At 23.6% G+C, this 16,158-nt stretch overlaps 2 protein-coding genes across 5 annotated transcripts; both read left to right on the top strand.

Moving 5' to 3' along the window:
* The first annotated feature begins 249 nt into the window (after positions 1 to 249).
* Positions 250 to 5,100, top strand: LOC129607356 (beta-1,3-glucan-binding protein-like). 2 transcript variants are annotated; one of them, XM_055518314.1, is made up of 6 exons: positions 250 to 499; positions 3,664 to 3,746; positions 3,814 to 3,953; positions 4,019 to 4,280; positions 4,374 to 4,673; positions 4,741 to 5,100. In XM_055518314.1, the coding sequence occupies exons 1-6, from the start codon at positions 358 to 360 to the stop codon at positions 4,954 to 4,956; spliced, it is 1,143 nt and encodes a 380-aa protein (XP_055374289.1). In that variant the 5' UTR covers positions 250 to 357; the 3' UTR covers positions 4,957 to 5,100. The 2 variants fall into 2 exon arrangements, with proteins under 2 accessions (XP_055374289.1, XP_055374290.1); XM_055518315.1 differs by lacking the exon at positions 250 to 499 and adding an exon at positions 1,537 to 1,643.
* Positions 5,101 to 5,373: 273 nt separating this feature from the next.
* LOC129607561 (beta-1,3-glucan-binding protein-like) lies at positions 5,374 to 14,640 on the top strand. 3 transcript variants are annotated; one of them, XM_055518621.1, is made up of 6 exons: positions 5,374 to 6,213; positions 13,106 to 13,200; positions 13,312 to 13,466; positions 13,537 to 13,798; positions 13,879 to 14,181; positions 14,326 to 14,640. In XM_055518621.1, the coding sequence occupies exons 1-6, from the start codon at positions 6,072 to 6,074 to the stop codon at positions 14,542 to 14,544; spliced, it is 1,176 nt and encodes a 391-aa protein (XP_055374596.1). In that variant the 5' UTR covers positions 5,374 to 6,071; the 3' UTR covers positions 14,545 to 14,640. The 3 variants fall into 3 exon arrangements, with proteins under 3 accessions (XP_055374596.1, XP_055374594.1, XP_055374595.1); XM_055518619.1 differs by lacking the exon at positions 5,374 to 6,213 and adding an exon at positions 8,573 to 8,742; XM_055518620.1 differs by lacking the exon at positions 5,374 to 6,213 and adding an exon at positions 11,002 to 11,233.
* Positions 14,641 to 16,158: the final 1,518 nt, after the last annotated feature.

Raw genomic sequence — 16,158 nt, 5'->3', positions numbered from 1 at the left:
TTTTTTTTTGTTTTTTTTTTTTTCTTTGATTTGAAAATTTTTGTACTTGTTAAGAACAAACACGCTTTGTATATATATATAAATACAATAAAATTTGTTATGAATTGTTTAAGCTTTCTTATATCTAGAAAAAGAGTTATTGTACTTAATTATTGAATATACAAAAAGGCATATAGAGCTTTATTAATAATTAATTATAAATAAAAAGGTAAGAACGTATAATAATTGTCACATTTGTCTTGATTGTGGTTTAAGTTCGTTATAATATCTAAGTATATTTATTACAATATTATTATTACTAGTTTTATTCCTTTTTAAAAGAGTTTTATTTTATTTGCTATATAAAATTAGAGAATTATGTTAGAATTTATTAAAGTATTAATTGTTTTTTTAATTAATTTAACAATATGTTTAACAATTTATGCTGTAGCATATAAAATAAATCCATATTGCCAAAAATCTATAACAACTGCTGGTGGTACAGCAATACCAAATAAAAGTGAGTGATCGTGCATATATATATATTTTAAATTTACATAGAAATAATAAAAATAAATAATTATTTAAAAAGTGAAAGTTAGAAATATTAAAAATTAACAAAAAAAAAATATGCCGGAAATATAATTATGCATTTCGTGTATTATTTAATTTTAATGCTTTTTTATTCTTATTCTTTTGCACATTAATTTATTTATATTGGTGTAAAATTAATTATATTAAGTTATACTATAATACCATGTAGTAATTATGAGTTTCTTAATAATGTTCACTGCAATTGTTTAAATTTCAATTTATTTAAAGGCATTCAAAAGATTATAGTACTATCCCGAAAGTTTATACCAAGTTCTAAAATTCAAAAATTTTCTGTAATAATATTGCAATAATGTAGCTTGAAGATCCAGCGAAGGTTATTGTATATAAATAATGAATTTACAAAATTCATTATTTATATAATTCAATTAATTAATTCATTGAGTAAAAGAGGACATTAATTTCTCAAAAAAAGAATTTCTTACCAGAAAATTAGTCTTATTTTTGCTTTTTAAATTAAAATCAAATAATTATTTACTATTTGGCAACACTATCGAATAGTTGTTTTTTAAATCTGGTAATATTTAATAAAAAATTATTTATTAGCTGAAATTAAAATCATTCATTAACTTTACAAATCTCTACTTAGTGTCTATTTAAAAAAAAAACATTATAGCATAGTAGCTAGCTAAATTTAAAGGAAATTAAGTTGAACTAATCTAGTTTAATTAAATCTATTATTATATTAAATATAGAGTAGTATTTTTCCCACTCTTTTCTCATTTATATTAGAAAAAATATTGCGCATACACCATACCATTTTTACAATATATACCAATTAGAATTCTATTATCAAACTTTATATTCATTTATAAACGATCTTATAAATAATAAACATGCTTAATATTAATATTTATTGAACAATTATTTGGAAAACAAAAACAAAGAAAAAAATTAACCACTTCCATGCTAAAATATGTACAAAATATTTTTTACTACCGGTGGTGCAAAGTAAGAAAAGTTAAAGACAATGATAGCAAAAATATGGGATTTTGCTTTTAAAATATTGTCGTTATTAAGCTTTGATATTGATGTAAAACAGTGTGAAACCGGTCAGTGATATAATTAATAAAATTTTAGAGGAAAGCAAAAGACAAAAAAAAAAAATAATTAATTTTTATTTATTTAAGTTTTTATAAAAACAAATGAAGAGTCGTGAATTTCTAAAACAAAAAAATAAAAAAACCAAAGATTTTTGGCAAATAATCAAACGTAAAGAAGTTTTGATAGTTGAATTGAGCAATTCGAAAAATATTGTGGAACAACAAAAAAATTTAAATTTAAAACTAAAAGAGTAGAATTTTTTAAAAAATGTTTTACACAATACAAAACTAAAAATAAACTAATAAAATTATTTATATAAAATTTTTAAATTAATTCTTGCGTGTCCAATTCGTAAAATTTTTATTTAAACCAATAAATTACTTAGAATGAAACTAATTGTTTATTATTAAAATAACGCAAAATTATTAACTTATCGTTAGAGCGTAATAAATATGACCCACTTAATTTTGAAACTGTTTTTATTTCAATATTGCATATACATAGATATTTAATTTTTACTTTAAAGGACGTTTGATATTAGAAAAACAAAAGAATTTTTCAATAACAAACTTTAATAGATAAGTAAAACTTGAAACATACAAACATACAAATAAATGTAATGGTAGAGATAGTTAATTAAATTTTAAAAAATTTGAAGTGGTTATTGACAAAAACCAATTATTTAAAGTGAATAATTGTATATGGTTTATTTCATTACAAGTATGAATTACTTTTGTTTATGATATTGTGCAAAAAAAATGTAGTTTAAAGAAGTGTACGAGCTTGAATACAAAAAGCTTAAGAAAGAAGAAATGGTTTTGTGAAATATTAAATTACAAAATTATTCATAGGCTGAGCAGACTGCAACAGAATCGAAAAATAAAGTAAAAATGTTTCTATCTGAACAATTATTGGAGTTGGCGTTTTTGTGCTTTCCAGACAAATATGCAAAGATCTACATAATAAAATAATTAAAAAATTTATTAGGCTTTTTACTTTAGAATGATTTGCATATATTGGTATAAGACCAAAAATATTTAGAATTTAATTAAAAAATTTATTTGAAATTTAATTAAATTTCAAAAATTATCAAGTATTGTAATCAATTAAAATTATACAAATTGTAAAAAATTTCAAATATGCAATTTACAAGTCGTACACTTTTTTCAAGAAACTCGTGTATAAATTAAATAAAATTTACTAATATTGTTGAAAAAGAAAACCTATAATTAGTTCTTTTTATCGGAGTAAAAATCACCTGCTGTGGTTTTAATTTATGTTTTTTTTTTTATGTTATCCATTTAAATACTTCATGAATGCATTTTATTTTATTACACGAATACGTGCCAATAATGACATTATTTACGACCATGCTCAGAAATTTGTTTGCGTTAAAGCGAAAAGAAGTCATAAAAAGTACGTAATTAATTAATTTTAAAGTTTTATTCGTTTAACCATATTCAACTAAATAGCGTTAGTGTGAAACATGGTTAATGTATTGATCTTTTTTTCCTAGATATCATTACTAACTCAGTATACCAACTAATAGATAACTAATTAAATCAAATAAGTATTGAAAATTAAATATTTTTTTGATACCTTATAGAAGGTAGTTCATAGTTTTAAATTTATCTAACGAATATTGGCGTTGGGGCGCTATATGGATTTCTAAGCCGGACAATAACTGAAAGTCAAAGTTTTTTGAGTTGTACAAATTTCTCGCTTATTATCGGTTGCTAAGTAAACTTATGGCTTCCCGGATGACTTACTAGTAAATATTAGATATTATTTCGTGTTACGTGAATTTACTAATATTTTTATTTATACATGCAAGGGTTAAAAAATAATTTTCAACTAGATAAAGTCAATCATATTGTATTGAGTTAACATCATAGTCTTAATTTGTTACGTAGATAAAAACATGCTCGAAAAATTCATATTCCTCATGAATTTGTACTTTAATTAAATTTTAAAATTTAGCATAAATTTTAATAAAAACTGTAATTTATAAATTTAAAATAATTTCAGGAGGTTACTGTTCTGGAGAACTAATTTTTGAGGAAAATTTTGATAGATTAAATCTAAACATATGGCAACACCAAATAACATTGGTAATATTATTGTCACAAAAAATATGAAGAAAAAAATTTAATTTCATATTTTCTTGTTTTATTTTAGAATCGAGAATTTCAGTGGTATACTAATAATAGATCTAATACATATAGTAAAAATGGAAAATTACATATAAGACCAACACTAACAGCAGATATTTACGGAGAAGAATTTTTGAGTTCTGGAACTGTTGACCTTCGACCTGAGTATAATAACAATATATGTATATTTAAAAAAAAAACTTTTAATATGATTTATTTAACATTAAAAGCTGTACAGATTGGGCGAATGACGGTTGTTTAAGAACCGGAAATACCAAAAATATTATAAATCCTGTGCAAAGTGGCCGAATACGGACAATAAATTCATTTTACTATAAATATGGTAGAATTGAAGTGAGTGCTAAAATGCCAGCTGGTGATTGGTTATTCCCAGCTGTCTGGTTAATGCCAAAAGAAAATTTATATGGTGGTTGGCCAATGTCTGGTGAAATTGATTTAGTTGAATCACGAGGCAATAGAATTTTTAAAGTGGTAAGAAAAGAAAACACATATGTATATTAAAAATGAAAATTTTTTTTTCTTATAAAATATTTCATTTTAATTTTTTTTACATTTATTATGCAGGGTGGCAAAAATATTGGAACGAATCAAGTTGGAATAACTTTACATTTTGGACCAGACAGATCACATGATGCTTGGAGAACATCACATTTTGAACAAAATTTACCATATGGTCAGGGTTATGATCAAAAGTTTCATAAATATGAAATGATATGGACTCCGGATTATATTCAATTTAAACTTGATGATAAAGAGATTGGTTTAGTTGAAACTTCTGATGGTTTTTACAAGAGAGGAAAATTCCCAAATGGAACAGTTAACATTTGGGAAAATGGAGAAAAAAATGCGCCATTCGATAGAGAAGTATAAAATAATAAAAATATGTAATTAAATTGTATGTAAAATTTGGTAAAATCTATTTTTTTTTTAGTTTTATGTAATTATCAATTTGGCAATCGGTGGCACTAGCTTCTTCTCCGATTCTGGGAGCAATCCAGGTGGTAAACCGTGGAAAAATAAATCACCATATGCAATTACTGAATTTTGGAATGGTCGTAATCAATGGTTACCCACTTGGGATCTATATAATAATAAAAATGAGAATCCCGAATTGCAAGTTGATTACGTTAGAGTTTACGCACTATGAAAATTTTAAAATGTTGTTAAAGATCATTTAAGATCGACTTGTTTTTATTTTTATAAATATTTAGTTTCATTGGCATCTTAAAAAGCTTTCCAACGTCTAGTTGTTAATAAAATCCAATAATATTAAAAAAAAGTTGATTAATTACGATATTTCCGTTTTATTGATACCTTCGTCAAGAGTATTGACACTCAATCTTAATAGTATGTTTTTTTTCACAGTTTCTCTTTCAATTGTAAAATTAAATATAATGAAATAATTTTATTAATTAGAATCGATTCTTTTTTATGGTATTTCAAAGAACTATATATGTTTGTAAATTATACTTGAAGCTTATACTCTGAAGTGTTTTTTAAAAATTTGAGTTTAATAAACTGGAAAGTACTGAAATGAAAGATTAATGACTTATATGAAGTTATATATTTAAAAATATAGTGGAATTAAAGCTTTTTAGGCAATATTTTATTTTACAAAAGGAAATGCCTTCGTAAATAAAATAAATAGAAGTAGCTCTTACAATTCGTATAAGATTCTAATTATATTTTAATATTTTTTCGATAAACTTTCGAAAATTATAAACTTTCCTAAATTTTAATATTACAGTAAACACCATTATTCCACAGTTCAGCAATCATAATTCCTAAACTTTAAACATTATTTTGCAGCAATTTGAGGCCAATGACAGTAATATTATTACCTTTAAATTTACTTATTCTCAACTACTATAACATAAAAATTCATGCATACAGTACTTTAATTGAAGGTTTTAATCTTAATTTCTTGATTTGTTTTTCAATATTATTGGTTGCCAGCTTTTAAAATATAGTTATTGAAATGTAATTCCCAACTTTTGTTATAGAATCCTTCTAAAATAAATTTTATATATAGGTGCATATATTACTGTTACAAACTATTAAAACATATACCTTTTCAATACCTAGATATTGTATTTATGCATATTTGATATCCTTTGACATTCCGCCTTTTGGTATATTCATGTCTGGTTGTTATTCAAAGAGAATAATGCTATCTTATGCTTATATAACCATGATTTCAAAAAAATTAGTTAGTCTTCATCGTTATTTTAAGAAGTTCACAACGTTTTTAACGCGATAAAAATGTTTAATAAATTTTTATTATTAATTTTGATATCTTTTTCTTTGCTTCTCTTAATAAACAATGTTAAATGTTGTCTTCAGTCAACATACCAAAATTGTGTTTCTTCATCAACAATATCCTCAGGAAGATCAGCCTTAAAAGGTAACAAATAAAAATGTGAATTAAAATAACGTACAAATTTTATACATATGTATAAGTTTTTTTTTTATATAATGATCTTAAAAATGCATTTTGCACTAGTATTAAAATTGATATCTATAAAATACTTCACATATTTGTAATGTAATTCAAACTTTGGTTTAAAAGCCGGTTTGATATTTATAATATCACAAAAGGGAATACATTATAATCTTTTGTTCATATAGGGTGATTTTATACAAGCTTGGTTTTTAAACGTAAAACATAACGCAAAGCATTTGTAAACTTGGATGAAATTCTTATTTTAGCTGAGAAATCATGTTATTTAATTCTTAAATATAATATGTATGTCGTAAATTATGACCACCATATTTCACATTTTGGCTGGAATATTATTAACTACATATTCAATATTATTTTTCCGAAGATACAATATTAATACCATTCCGAAGCTAGGAATTTCACTCATCTACAAAAAGATTATCTAGAGATTAAATTTTATTAAATTTTACGAATCTAAAACAAAAAAAATTAAATGCTCGGCGAACTTGTTCCTCATTAATATTTGTTAAGAATTAATAATTTGGAAGTAATGTTCGTGTGTTTGTTAAACTGAGCCGATTTGAATTTAACAATTTTACTATAACGAATGACAAAATATCCAAAGTAAAAATACTAAAAACCAAATAGCAAAAAAATCACCCTTTACATGCATACATATATATATACATATATAAAATTATTATAGTTAGGTTATACTTTTAGAAAAGAGGATTAAGTGGAATTTTGATATTTTTGTTATGATTGGTAATAATGACTAAAAGTAAAGGTGATGTAAAGACAAAAAAAATTTTAAAGTGAAACTAACTTAGCAAAAAAAAATCACAAATTCTCTATAGTTAGAATAAGGATTTTATTTCTACCTTTGTTTTTGTATCCGTATAAATTAGGTTTATAAATTTACGAATCCGATAAAAATGTTTCCCTATCTATTCCATTTCTATATGAAACGGGCTTCTGAGACGTAGACATACACCTATATCTATATATACGTATATTCACACCCAGTTTCGAAATCTGATTCGATTTATTGAACTTTCAATTCTCCTTTCAAGTGTGATTTCTTATATAACTTGAATGTCCCGGGTTACTTTTAACTATTCCCATTAAGAATACAACGAATACCTCGGTAAAACCATTGAAAATTGCTTTTTCATTTTGTTTGTTATGTCCAATAAAGAAAAAAAAACAGGACAAAAGAGGATAAAAATAATTTTTAATGTAAGTTTTGCAGCGTTTTTTTTGTACTTTTAATTTCATTTTTGCTTACGATGGATGCATGCATAATTTATTATTCACATACAGTGAAATCTTTTTATAATTAACATTATACACCAACAATTTTTCTTAGCTATAGTATTGTTTTTTGTTTATTTGTGCTATTAAAAGCTCAAATTACGAATTATCTGTATTCAATTAAAACAAAACTTATGGGATTCTAAATTTTCAGTTTACATGGAAATTTTATTATAGAAATAGATGCAAAAAAAATTTATGAGATTTTTATCAACGTTTTTCAAAAAAATATTTTGGCTTCCATACAATTGTTTGTAATACATTTTATGTTGTACTCACAGGATACATGATTATTTATTAGTCAAATCACGCAATTTTATATTGTATATGTGAACATACATTGAAACATTGAAGTGCCGCAATAAAAAGTGTTTTAAAAAAAGAAGGAAAAAAAACTCGTCATAAAATAAAAAATCATTATCTCACACTATTTATTGTGAAGAGATAATCATATGAAATACTATTATTAAATTTAATTAGAGTAATTTTAAATTACTTTGCGAATTTGATTCATTTCACTCTAAGATATCTATTGCATTCAGTTCAACAAATAAAAAGTAAACTAGTTTCAAAATGCAATTTGCAACAGAAATTAATAATACACACACCATGTGTAATTTCTATGAACAGGAATAAATAGAAACGTTCCTTCAACTGTTGTGATTAATAATTAAGCAAAAAAAACAAAGAGATATAAAAAAATGCGTGATACTTAATGGTATAACGTTTTGTTTTTTTTAAATCATAACAACTTTCGATTTAAATACCTAACCTAAGATTTAGTTGAAATTATTGTAATTTAAATATGACATTATTTAATATAAATTAAACCCGATGTTATGAACGAGACCAAAATTACATAATACATTTTGATTTTAGTCTTAGATAAAGCCTTGTCTATAATATTTTTAAAAAATAATTTTTTGTACATACATGAATTCTAACAAACTTTGATTTATAATCAGTTGTAAGTGAGATGTCATAAAAGTTATAGACAATTATTTTTATATACATTTGTAAAAAATATGAATTGTAAATATTTTAAATTTAGTTTCGGAATAATTTACTTATATTGTAATTTATTATTGATAAGTGATGTAAATTGTTGTAATTTAGATTTTGATATTAGTTGTGTACCATCTGTAACTACATCGCATGGAAGTTTAAGTGAAAGAGGTGTGAAATTATTAGTTTAAGAAAATAGAATCTTATTAAGTGAAAATGAATTAACCTAAAATTAATTGGTAAATTGTTTTAATATTAATAATTTAATGTATAATTTAAAAAAGTTTTCATGAACTCTTCAAATATTAATTTTTATTTGAAGTTTTAAAATTCGATTTCTAAAATAATAATGAAAAATTATGTTGAAAAATAAAGTTTTCAATTTTGTTTTTGAAGTTCTGTCCTCATAGATCTGGTACTTAACTTAATGTACATTAAATTTCAATTTCCAACACTATTTTAGTATCGTTTTTCTTAAAAAATTATTTATTATTATTTTAATTATCTATGGCTCAAGAATTAAAAAAAAACATAACTACTTTATTTATAAAAATTGTTTGGATTATTCAATTAATAGTTGTGTCTTTTCTTTTATTTACAAATAAAAAAATATTGAAAGCAAAAGAACTTAAAATTTTATAAAATGAAGCTTTTATGAAGTTCTTTTTTTATAAAAAAAAAGCTCATTTTCTTATCATTTTGACCGTTCCATTATTTAATATAACTAGTTTTTTTCCCGTTTTGTATACATTATTATTAAATAACGGTATTAACGATTTGAAATGAAACGGAATGAAATCAAATAAATTATTTTTAGATTACTTAAGCAATCGACATGTGTTGAAGCATATTCACGGAACTTTGTGGTTTTTTTTAAAGAAAACGTAATGATATTGACGATATACTTAGCTAAATTATAGCTTTAATTTAATTAAATATGTACATTTTATACAATTTCATCTACACCTTTAAAAATTAAATTTACAACTTAATATGCAGGATGTTTTTATAATAAAACTCTACCATGCGCAATTGTTTATAGCGTTGAAATAGCTAAAAATTAAAAAAAAAATTATTTTCTTGAAATGAAAACTACAATTTCGTGAAATGTTCCTCGAAATTTCAAAAACAAATACGACTTTATAACTTTTTTTAAATAAAAATTTTACCTATTTTCAATTCTGTAAACGAAGACATTGTAAAGAGTTTATTAATAGTTCATCCCATTTGTTGATCTTAAAATAAGTCCAAAATACATAAACTTAAAATTTAAAACAAAACTTAAAAGTTTTTAATCTTATTTATCAATTTTATATATTATTTATCAATTTATATATAAAAAATTTATTTTTTGTATAAATTTTCTATTTTTAATATAAATAACTATATTTTTGTAGCCACAATAATCGACCAAACCACAAAAACTTTTAAAACAAGAAATCCTTTTCAATGCAAATACAAAGGTGTTAATAATTTATTATTGTATTCTAAGAATACCCAAAGTAAAAAAATGCTCAAATTAATTTTTGTAAATATAAAACATTGGAAATTTTACAAATATATATTTAATTAAATACAATAGAAATTGAAAGTCATAAAAATATAACAAATAGTTACAATATTCTGATGACTAATTATGACTTCTACTCAATTAATTTTATTTACATTTTAATAAAAAAAAAGTACTAACTAATTTTTCTAATTTATTTAACCTTTATAAACATATTAATTTTTTTTAAAATCTTAAACTTAATCTCATATTAGCAATATGTAACAAATAATAATAATTGATATTAATACTATAATAATTTTAATATAAATTTCAAATTATAATTTAAATTCTACAACTCAATTAATTTTTTAATTAACTAAGATTTTGTTTCATATCGTCTTTCATGGTAACTTTCGTAATAAATGTGAGCCTTAGAATTTGTATATTGATATTCAGTGTAAATTATCATTATTGAATGTTTGCAAAAACTTATAGTCTCTAGACCCGTTAATTCATTTTTATAAATACATTAATATATATATTGTAGTCTTTTTAATCTTTCTCGGGTCTAAAACGAATAAGAATAAAAAAAAATATCACAGAAATGATAGGGTTTTGGTATTAAAAAAACTAAAACTCGTTATGAATTTTTTACTAATAAATCATAAAAAAAAATGACAAATTAATTGAGATTCTTCAACTCCTTAGTCAGATTATTGTCCAAAGTATTAACTATTATTATTTATGATTATTATTGATTGTTATTGTTTACACACAAAAATCAATAAAAGCTTTCTCGCAAAATCAAAAAAAAATTTAAAATGTTTTTTTTTTGTTATATACATACATACAAACTTATAAGTATATTATAAATTTTTATTTTAAATTTTATAAAAAGAAAACCAGTTAATAATATATTCGTTAGTCAAGAAGTTTATTTGTCCTAGTAAAGTTCTAAACAAACTTTAAATTTCTACATAAACAATATAATAATTCTATATAAATTTTATTTTTATTTCGAAATGTTATTAAAATATTTAATAGTTCTTATACTTTCAATACAATTAAGTCTTTCAAAACGATCTAACAATAGGAATATTAATTCTTATAATAAAGGATATCGGTGTACTAAATCTAGAACAGTTGCATCTGGAAGCAAAGCTAGATACGGTAAATGACATAAAAAAATCAACTGAGTAATATTAAAATATGTGAAATATTGCTTTTAATAGTGTAATGATGCTGTATATAATTGCTTTATATAATATTATAATTAAGAAAAAAAAAGAATGTGCAAAATGTGTTTAAAAACTACCAGTATTTTCTGATTATTAGAAACTTTTAAATTATTGACGTAACAATATTTTAATAAATTATTTATTAAATATTACATAATTGATTTCATAAACATCAAATATAAAGTTATGATTGACTGCGAGCTTAAATGACGAAAATAAATGTAGAATATAACGCGAATATAACACTAAAAAAGCAAAGAAAAAAAAGGAAATTTTTTTTTAAACTGGCAAAAAAAAAAACCCGTTTTCCTCTTGAACCTGATCATTTGCAACGCTAATAACAAAACTTCTATATTACGTGGTATATATGAGAGGTGTTAAAGTAATTTGCTGCCAACAGAAGCTATTTTAAGTTTTAATTATGAATATTCATATTAAAGATTCATTAACATTAAAGTTATCACACAATATTAATAATTTTAAATTTGCATATATCCAATAAAAACGTAATAAATTATAATAATAAACAATAAATTGTTTATTAGTATAAAAAGTTTTTGCAAGTTTATTAATGTGATTGAAACTTAAATAGCTTCTTATCATAAAAGTATAGATAATTATTACAATACTTATTATCATTACTTTTATCGATATATGCTATAAAAAGAATTTGTGTTACAATGCCATAATTTGGTACAAAGCATAGTTATTTCGTGAATTTTAGTTAATATTATAGTTAATATTATCTAATATATATCAAATATATTAGATTAACAAAATCTGTAACTTTTAAATATGAAATTAAAATATTTAAAGATTTACATTTGGTTATAAAGTTTTATATTTTAAACAAAAATTTGTTTCCGAAAATTTTATCAAAGATTTGATTGAAACTTACATATTTATAGAGAATCCGGAACCTAACTAGTACATAATTATAAGGGTTGGACCCTCATCAAAGGTCTGTTTTACAATTTTAACCAAACCAGATAATTGATGATATTTCTTAAAATTAGATACACTTTTTTGTTTTGTGCTCTCTAAATATTTTTTATGGAAAAGGTGAAAATTTTGTTATTTTACAAATTAGCATTTACTTAAAAAATTGTAAACATCTGCTTTAGGCTAACAATCGTATTCCATTTAATTTACATATTTTATTTTCTTTTTGTCTAATTTACATATGTTTATAGTTTTCTATTTAATTTTGACTTATTATTAATTCTTATCTGTTATTTTCTATTACAAATTAATCAAATCTAATTAGATATTTTATTTACATTTCTCAAAAAATTAGACTTTTATGGTAAAAATCTTATCAAAATTTCAATTCTTTGTAAACTTTCTATTCAATTAAATCTGCTACTATTATTTTTCTTAGAAATATTGAACGTGATATTCCGCACATATTTGATATTCTCGAATTCCTCGAAATTGATAATTATTAAAATGAAATTCTCTAAGTCCATTTGAAGTAGTTCACATTATTTCAAAAATACTTTTTTATAGTTCATTGAAGCTAAAAAAATTTTAAATTGAATTTAAAATTTAATTAAAGTTATTTTGTATAATTTTTTTTAATTTTTGTGACAAATTCAAATCTTTTAATAATACTTATGGTAATTTTCTCATACATATGATTCTCAAAATGTTATACTCAGCGCAACTGTTTACGTATCACCGAATTTTCTAGACCACTAGTGATCAAAAAATTGTTAAACATAGAAGCGCTCTTCCAGTATATGTAGATGTCAACATTTTTAAAGACAACAGTCTGACAACTTTTTTTGTATTCTAATTTTAGGTCCATACTGTTCCGGTCAATTAATTTTTAAAGATGACTTTGATACTTTTGATTTCGAAAAATGGCAACACGAAAATACATTAGCCGGTGGTGGTGTAAGTAATCAAAAATAAGTCAATTTAAATTATTTCTACAGCTTCCTATATTCGCTAAAATTATGAAATACATATTAAAATCAAATTAATTTTAAAATATAATTTTAACAGAATTGGGAGTTCCAATGGTATACAAACAATAGATCTAATTCATTTACAAAAGAAGGAAAATTACATATTCGTCCAACATTAACATCTGATGCTTTTGGAGAAGAGTTCTTGACATCTGGTTTGGCTGAAATTGCAGGCGGTGCTCCAGCGGATCAGTAATATACATAGTTTTTAGAAACTCATTTGAGGCTTATCCATTAATTTTGAACAAATTTTTATATTTAGATGTACAAATCCATCATTTTTCGGATGTACACGTGTAGGCACAAAAACTCATGTTATAAATCCAGTGCGTAGTGCTCGTATTCGAACAGTAGAATCTTTTAATTTTAAATATGGTAGATTAGAAGTTAGAGCTAAAGTACCAACGGGTGATTGGCTATGGCCAGCAATTTGGTTACTTCCAAAACGTAATGCTTATGGAACTTGGCCAGCATCTGGTGAAATCGATTTATTAGAATCAAGAGGTAACCGTGAATTATACAATGTGAGTTTTTTGTTTTTACATGTAAGCTTTCGTATTCAACGCAATTTATGTATTCGCTATTTTGTCATGTGTAAATATAGAACGGAGTTAATATTGGAGTTGAACAATATGGTACAACATTACATTATGGACCCGATCCTAATTATAACGGATGGAAATATGCACATTTTGTTCAAAATGCCCGAAATAATGAAGGTTTCAATAAAGATTTTCACAAATATACTTTGGAATGGACTCCAGAGTATATGAAATTTTATTTAGATGATGTTGAAACCGGAACATTTAATGCTGAAGATGGTTTCTTTAAAAGAGGAAAATTCCCAGAAAATATTGACAATCCATGGCAATATTCTAATTCAGGAATGGCACCATTTGATCAAGAAGTAAAAAAATTATAATAAATAGATTAGTAAAAATATTTTTAGTCGGCGAATTATTTCAATTTCATTATTATTAATTTAAACAACATTCTTTAATTTAAATAACATTCTAACATCAGATTTAATTATTTTCTTATGTAATTCTAGTTTTACATTATAATAAATTTGGCAGTTGGTGGAACAAATGGATATTTTCCAGATTCAGCAGAAAATCCAAATCCAAAACCATGGTTAAATTCTTCACCACACGCATTAACCGATTTTTGGGATGGCCGTTCAAATTGGTTATCAACATGGAATTATGATAATAAAACAAACAATGATCGCGATTTCCAAATAGATTATGTACGAGTTTACGCTCTATAAACTATTTATGTAGTTTTTGTAACACACATTATAAAAATTTAATTTACTTTGAAAATGTCTCGAAATCAAAATTAAAAAGTAAAAATTAAAAGATTGTAAATCTATATTTTATTTATTTTTTTTTTTCTCTTTTGTCTTTGAAGATCAAATCTTTTAATGTTTCCTAATCACTAATGTGTTAATGATAAGACACCTTAGATTAGACGTTTTTAAATAAGACGCATTTATTTCATAGTGATTCATTTATTTTACATTATAAAACGCTAGTTTAATATTTTCGGTAAATTATGTACGAATATACCAATTAGGTAGCCTAAAATAACATTTCAAATTTCAGTAAGTAATCGGCTTTCAATAAGGCGTACATATATTATGTAATAAAACTATTATAAAGAAAATATTGCCTATTTTTGGGAGGACCCATACGTTAATTAGCTTTTTGCGTATGATTAGTATGTTGAGTTTTAATTGAACAAGGTTAAAAAAGATGAAAGCACTCATCAACACAGAGTCACAATGGAAATCATTTCAATCTATTGTTTTTATCATATTTTAAATCACGCAACAATAAATGATGATGAAAAGAGCTTTGATTACTATAAGCCTGTTTATTAATGAAAATAAAGCGTTAACTTTCTTATTTTAATAAAATCTCAAACAAGTTTCATACGTCACCATTGGGGGGGTCAATAATTTTTTTTAACAGAGAATAATTGTTTTTGTTTATAAAATAATCCCCTCTATTATGAACATCGGTATCGGCCGATATATTATCGGCAGTTCTCATCGGTTTTGGGTTTCTTCTGTATTATGAACCGATACCGATAAAAATATTTCAACCGATTAAAAGAAGCTTTTTCATACAAATTTTTGTTTTTGTAAATTGGAGAAAATGTTTTTTTTTCTAATGACATTTGTTTTCTTTCAAAAGTTATTTTCAAAAAATTTTTAAAACTATTTTGAATTTGGTTTTGATGTGCTAAAAAGTTGTAGTAAGAAAATTATTTTCTGTTAAATTTGTAAAATAAAAGTATACATATATCGGGAAAATGTCACGTGCATTATATTTTGAAAGTGAAGAAACGGTAGTAAGTGAAGAAACGCAAGCTATTCAAAGACGACATATAAGAGATTCAACTAATCCATTGGATTTAGACAACAAAATGTATGTTTATGTACCTATTTTATTTTATTATTTATATAATATGTACACATTTTTTAGGTTTATCCAGAATTTCAGATTATCATTCCTTGCCAGGTTTAAGTCCTCTTCCATTTTTTCTACTAACCGCGCAATTTGTTTTTTGTTGCTTACGATTTTACTCCTAAATAAAATATATGAATAACATTTTGAAAGAAAATAATTTAGAAAAAATGCTTACATTTTAAAAAAGCAATTAATTACACCAGTTTCCTTGATAAAATGAAGATTTTACAAAAAAAAAATCTGTCGTCTAAAAATTTGTACCCGCTTTTAAATCGGTGAAAACCCGACAATTTATCGTTTTCATAATACCAGCTAATACGTTTACTATACAGGGAAAAAAAGCTTTCCCGACTCCGATAAAATTTACCGATAAACAATGTTGGTAATACAAACACAAAATTTTGCCG

The sequence above is a fragment of the Condylostylus longicornis genome, unplaced genomic scaffold (assembly GCF_029603195.1).
Source record: "Condylostylus longicornis isolate FDR11 unplaced genomic scaffold, ASM2960319v2 ptg000027l, whole genome shotgun sequence".
Taxonomy (NCBI): Eukaryota; Metazoa; Arthropoda; class Insecta; order Diptera; family Dolichopodidae; genus Condylostylus; species Condylostylus longicornis.
This window is presented reverse-complemented; position numbering and strand designations above follow the sequence as displayed.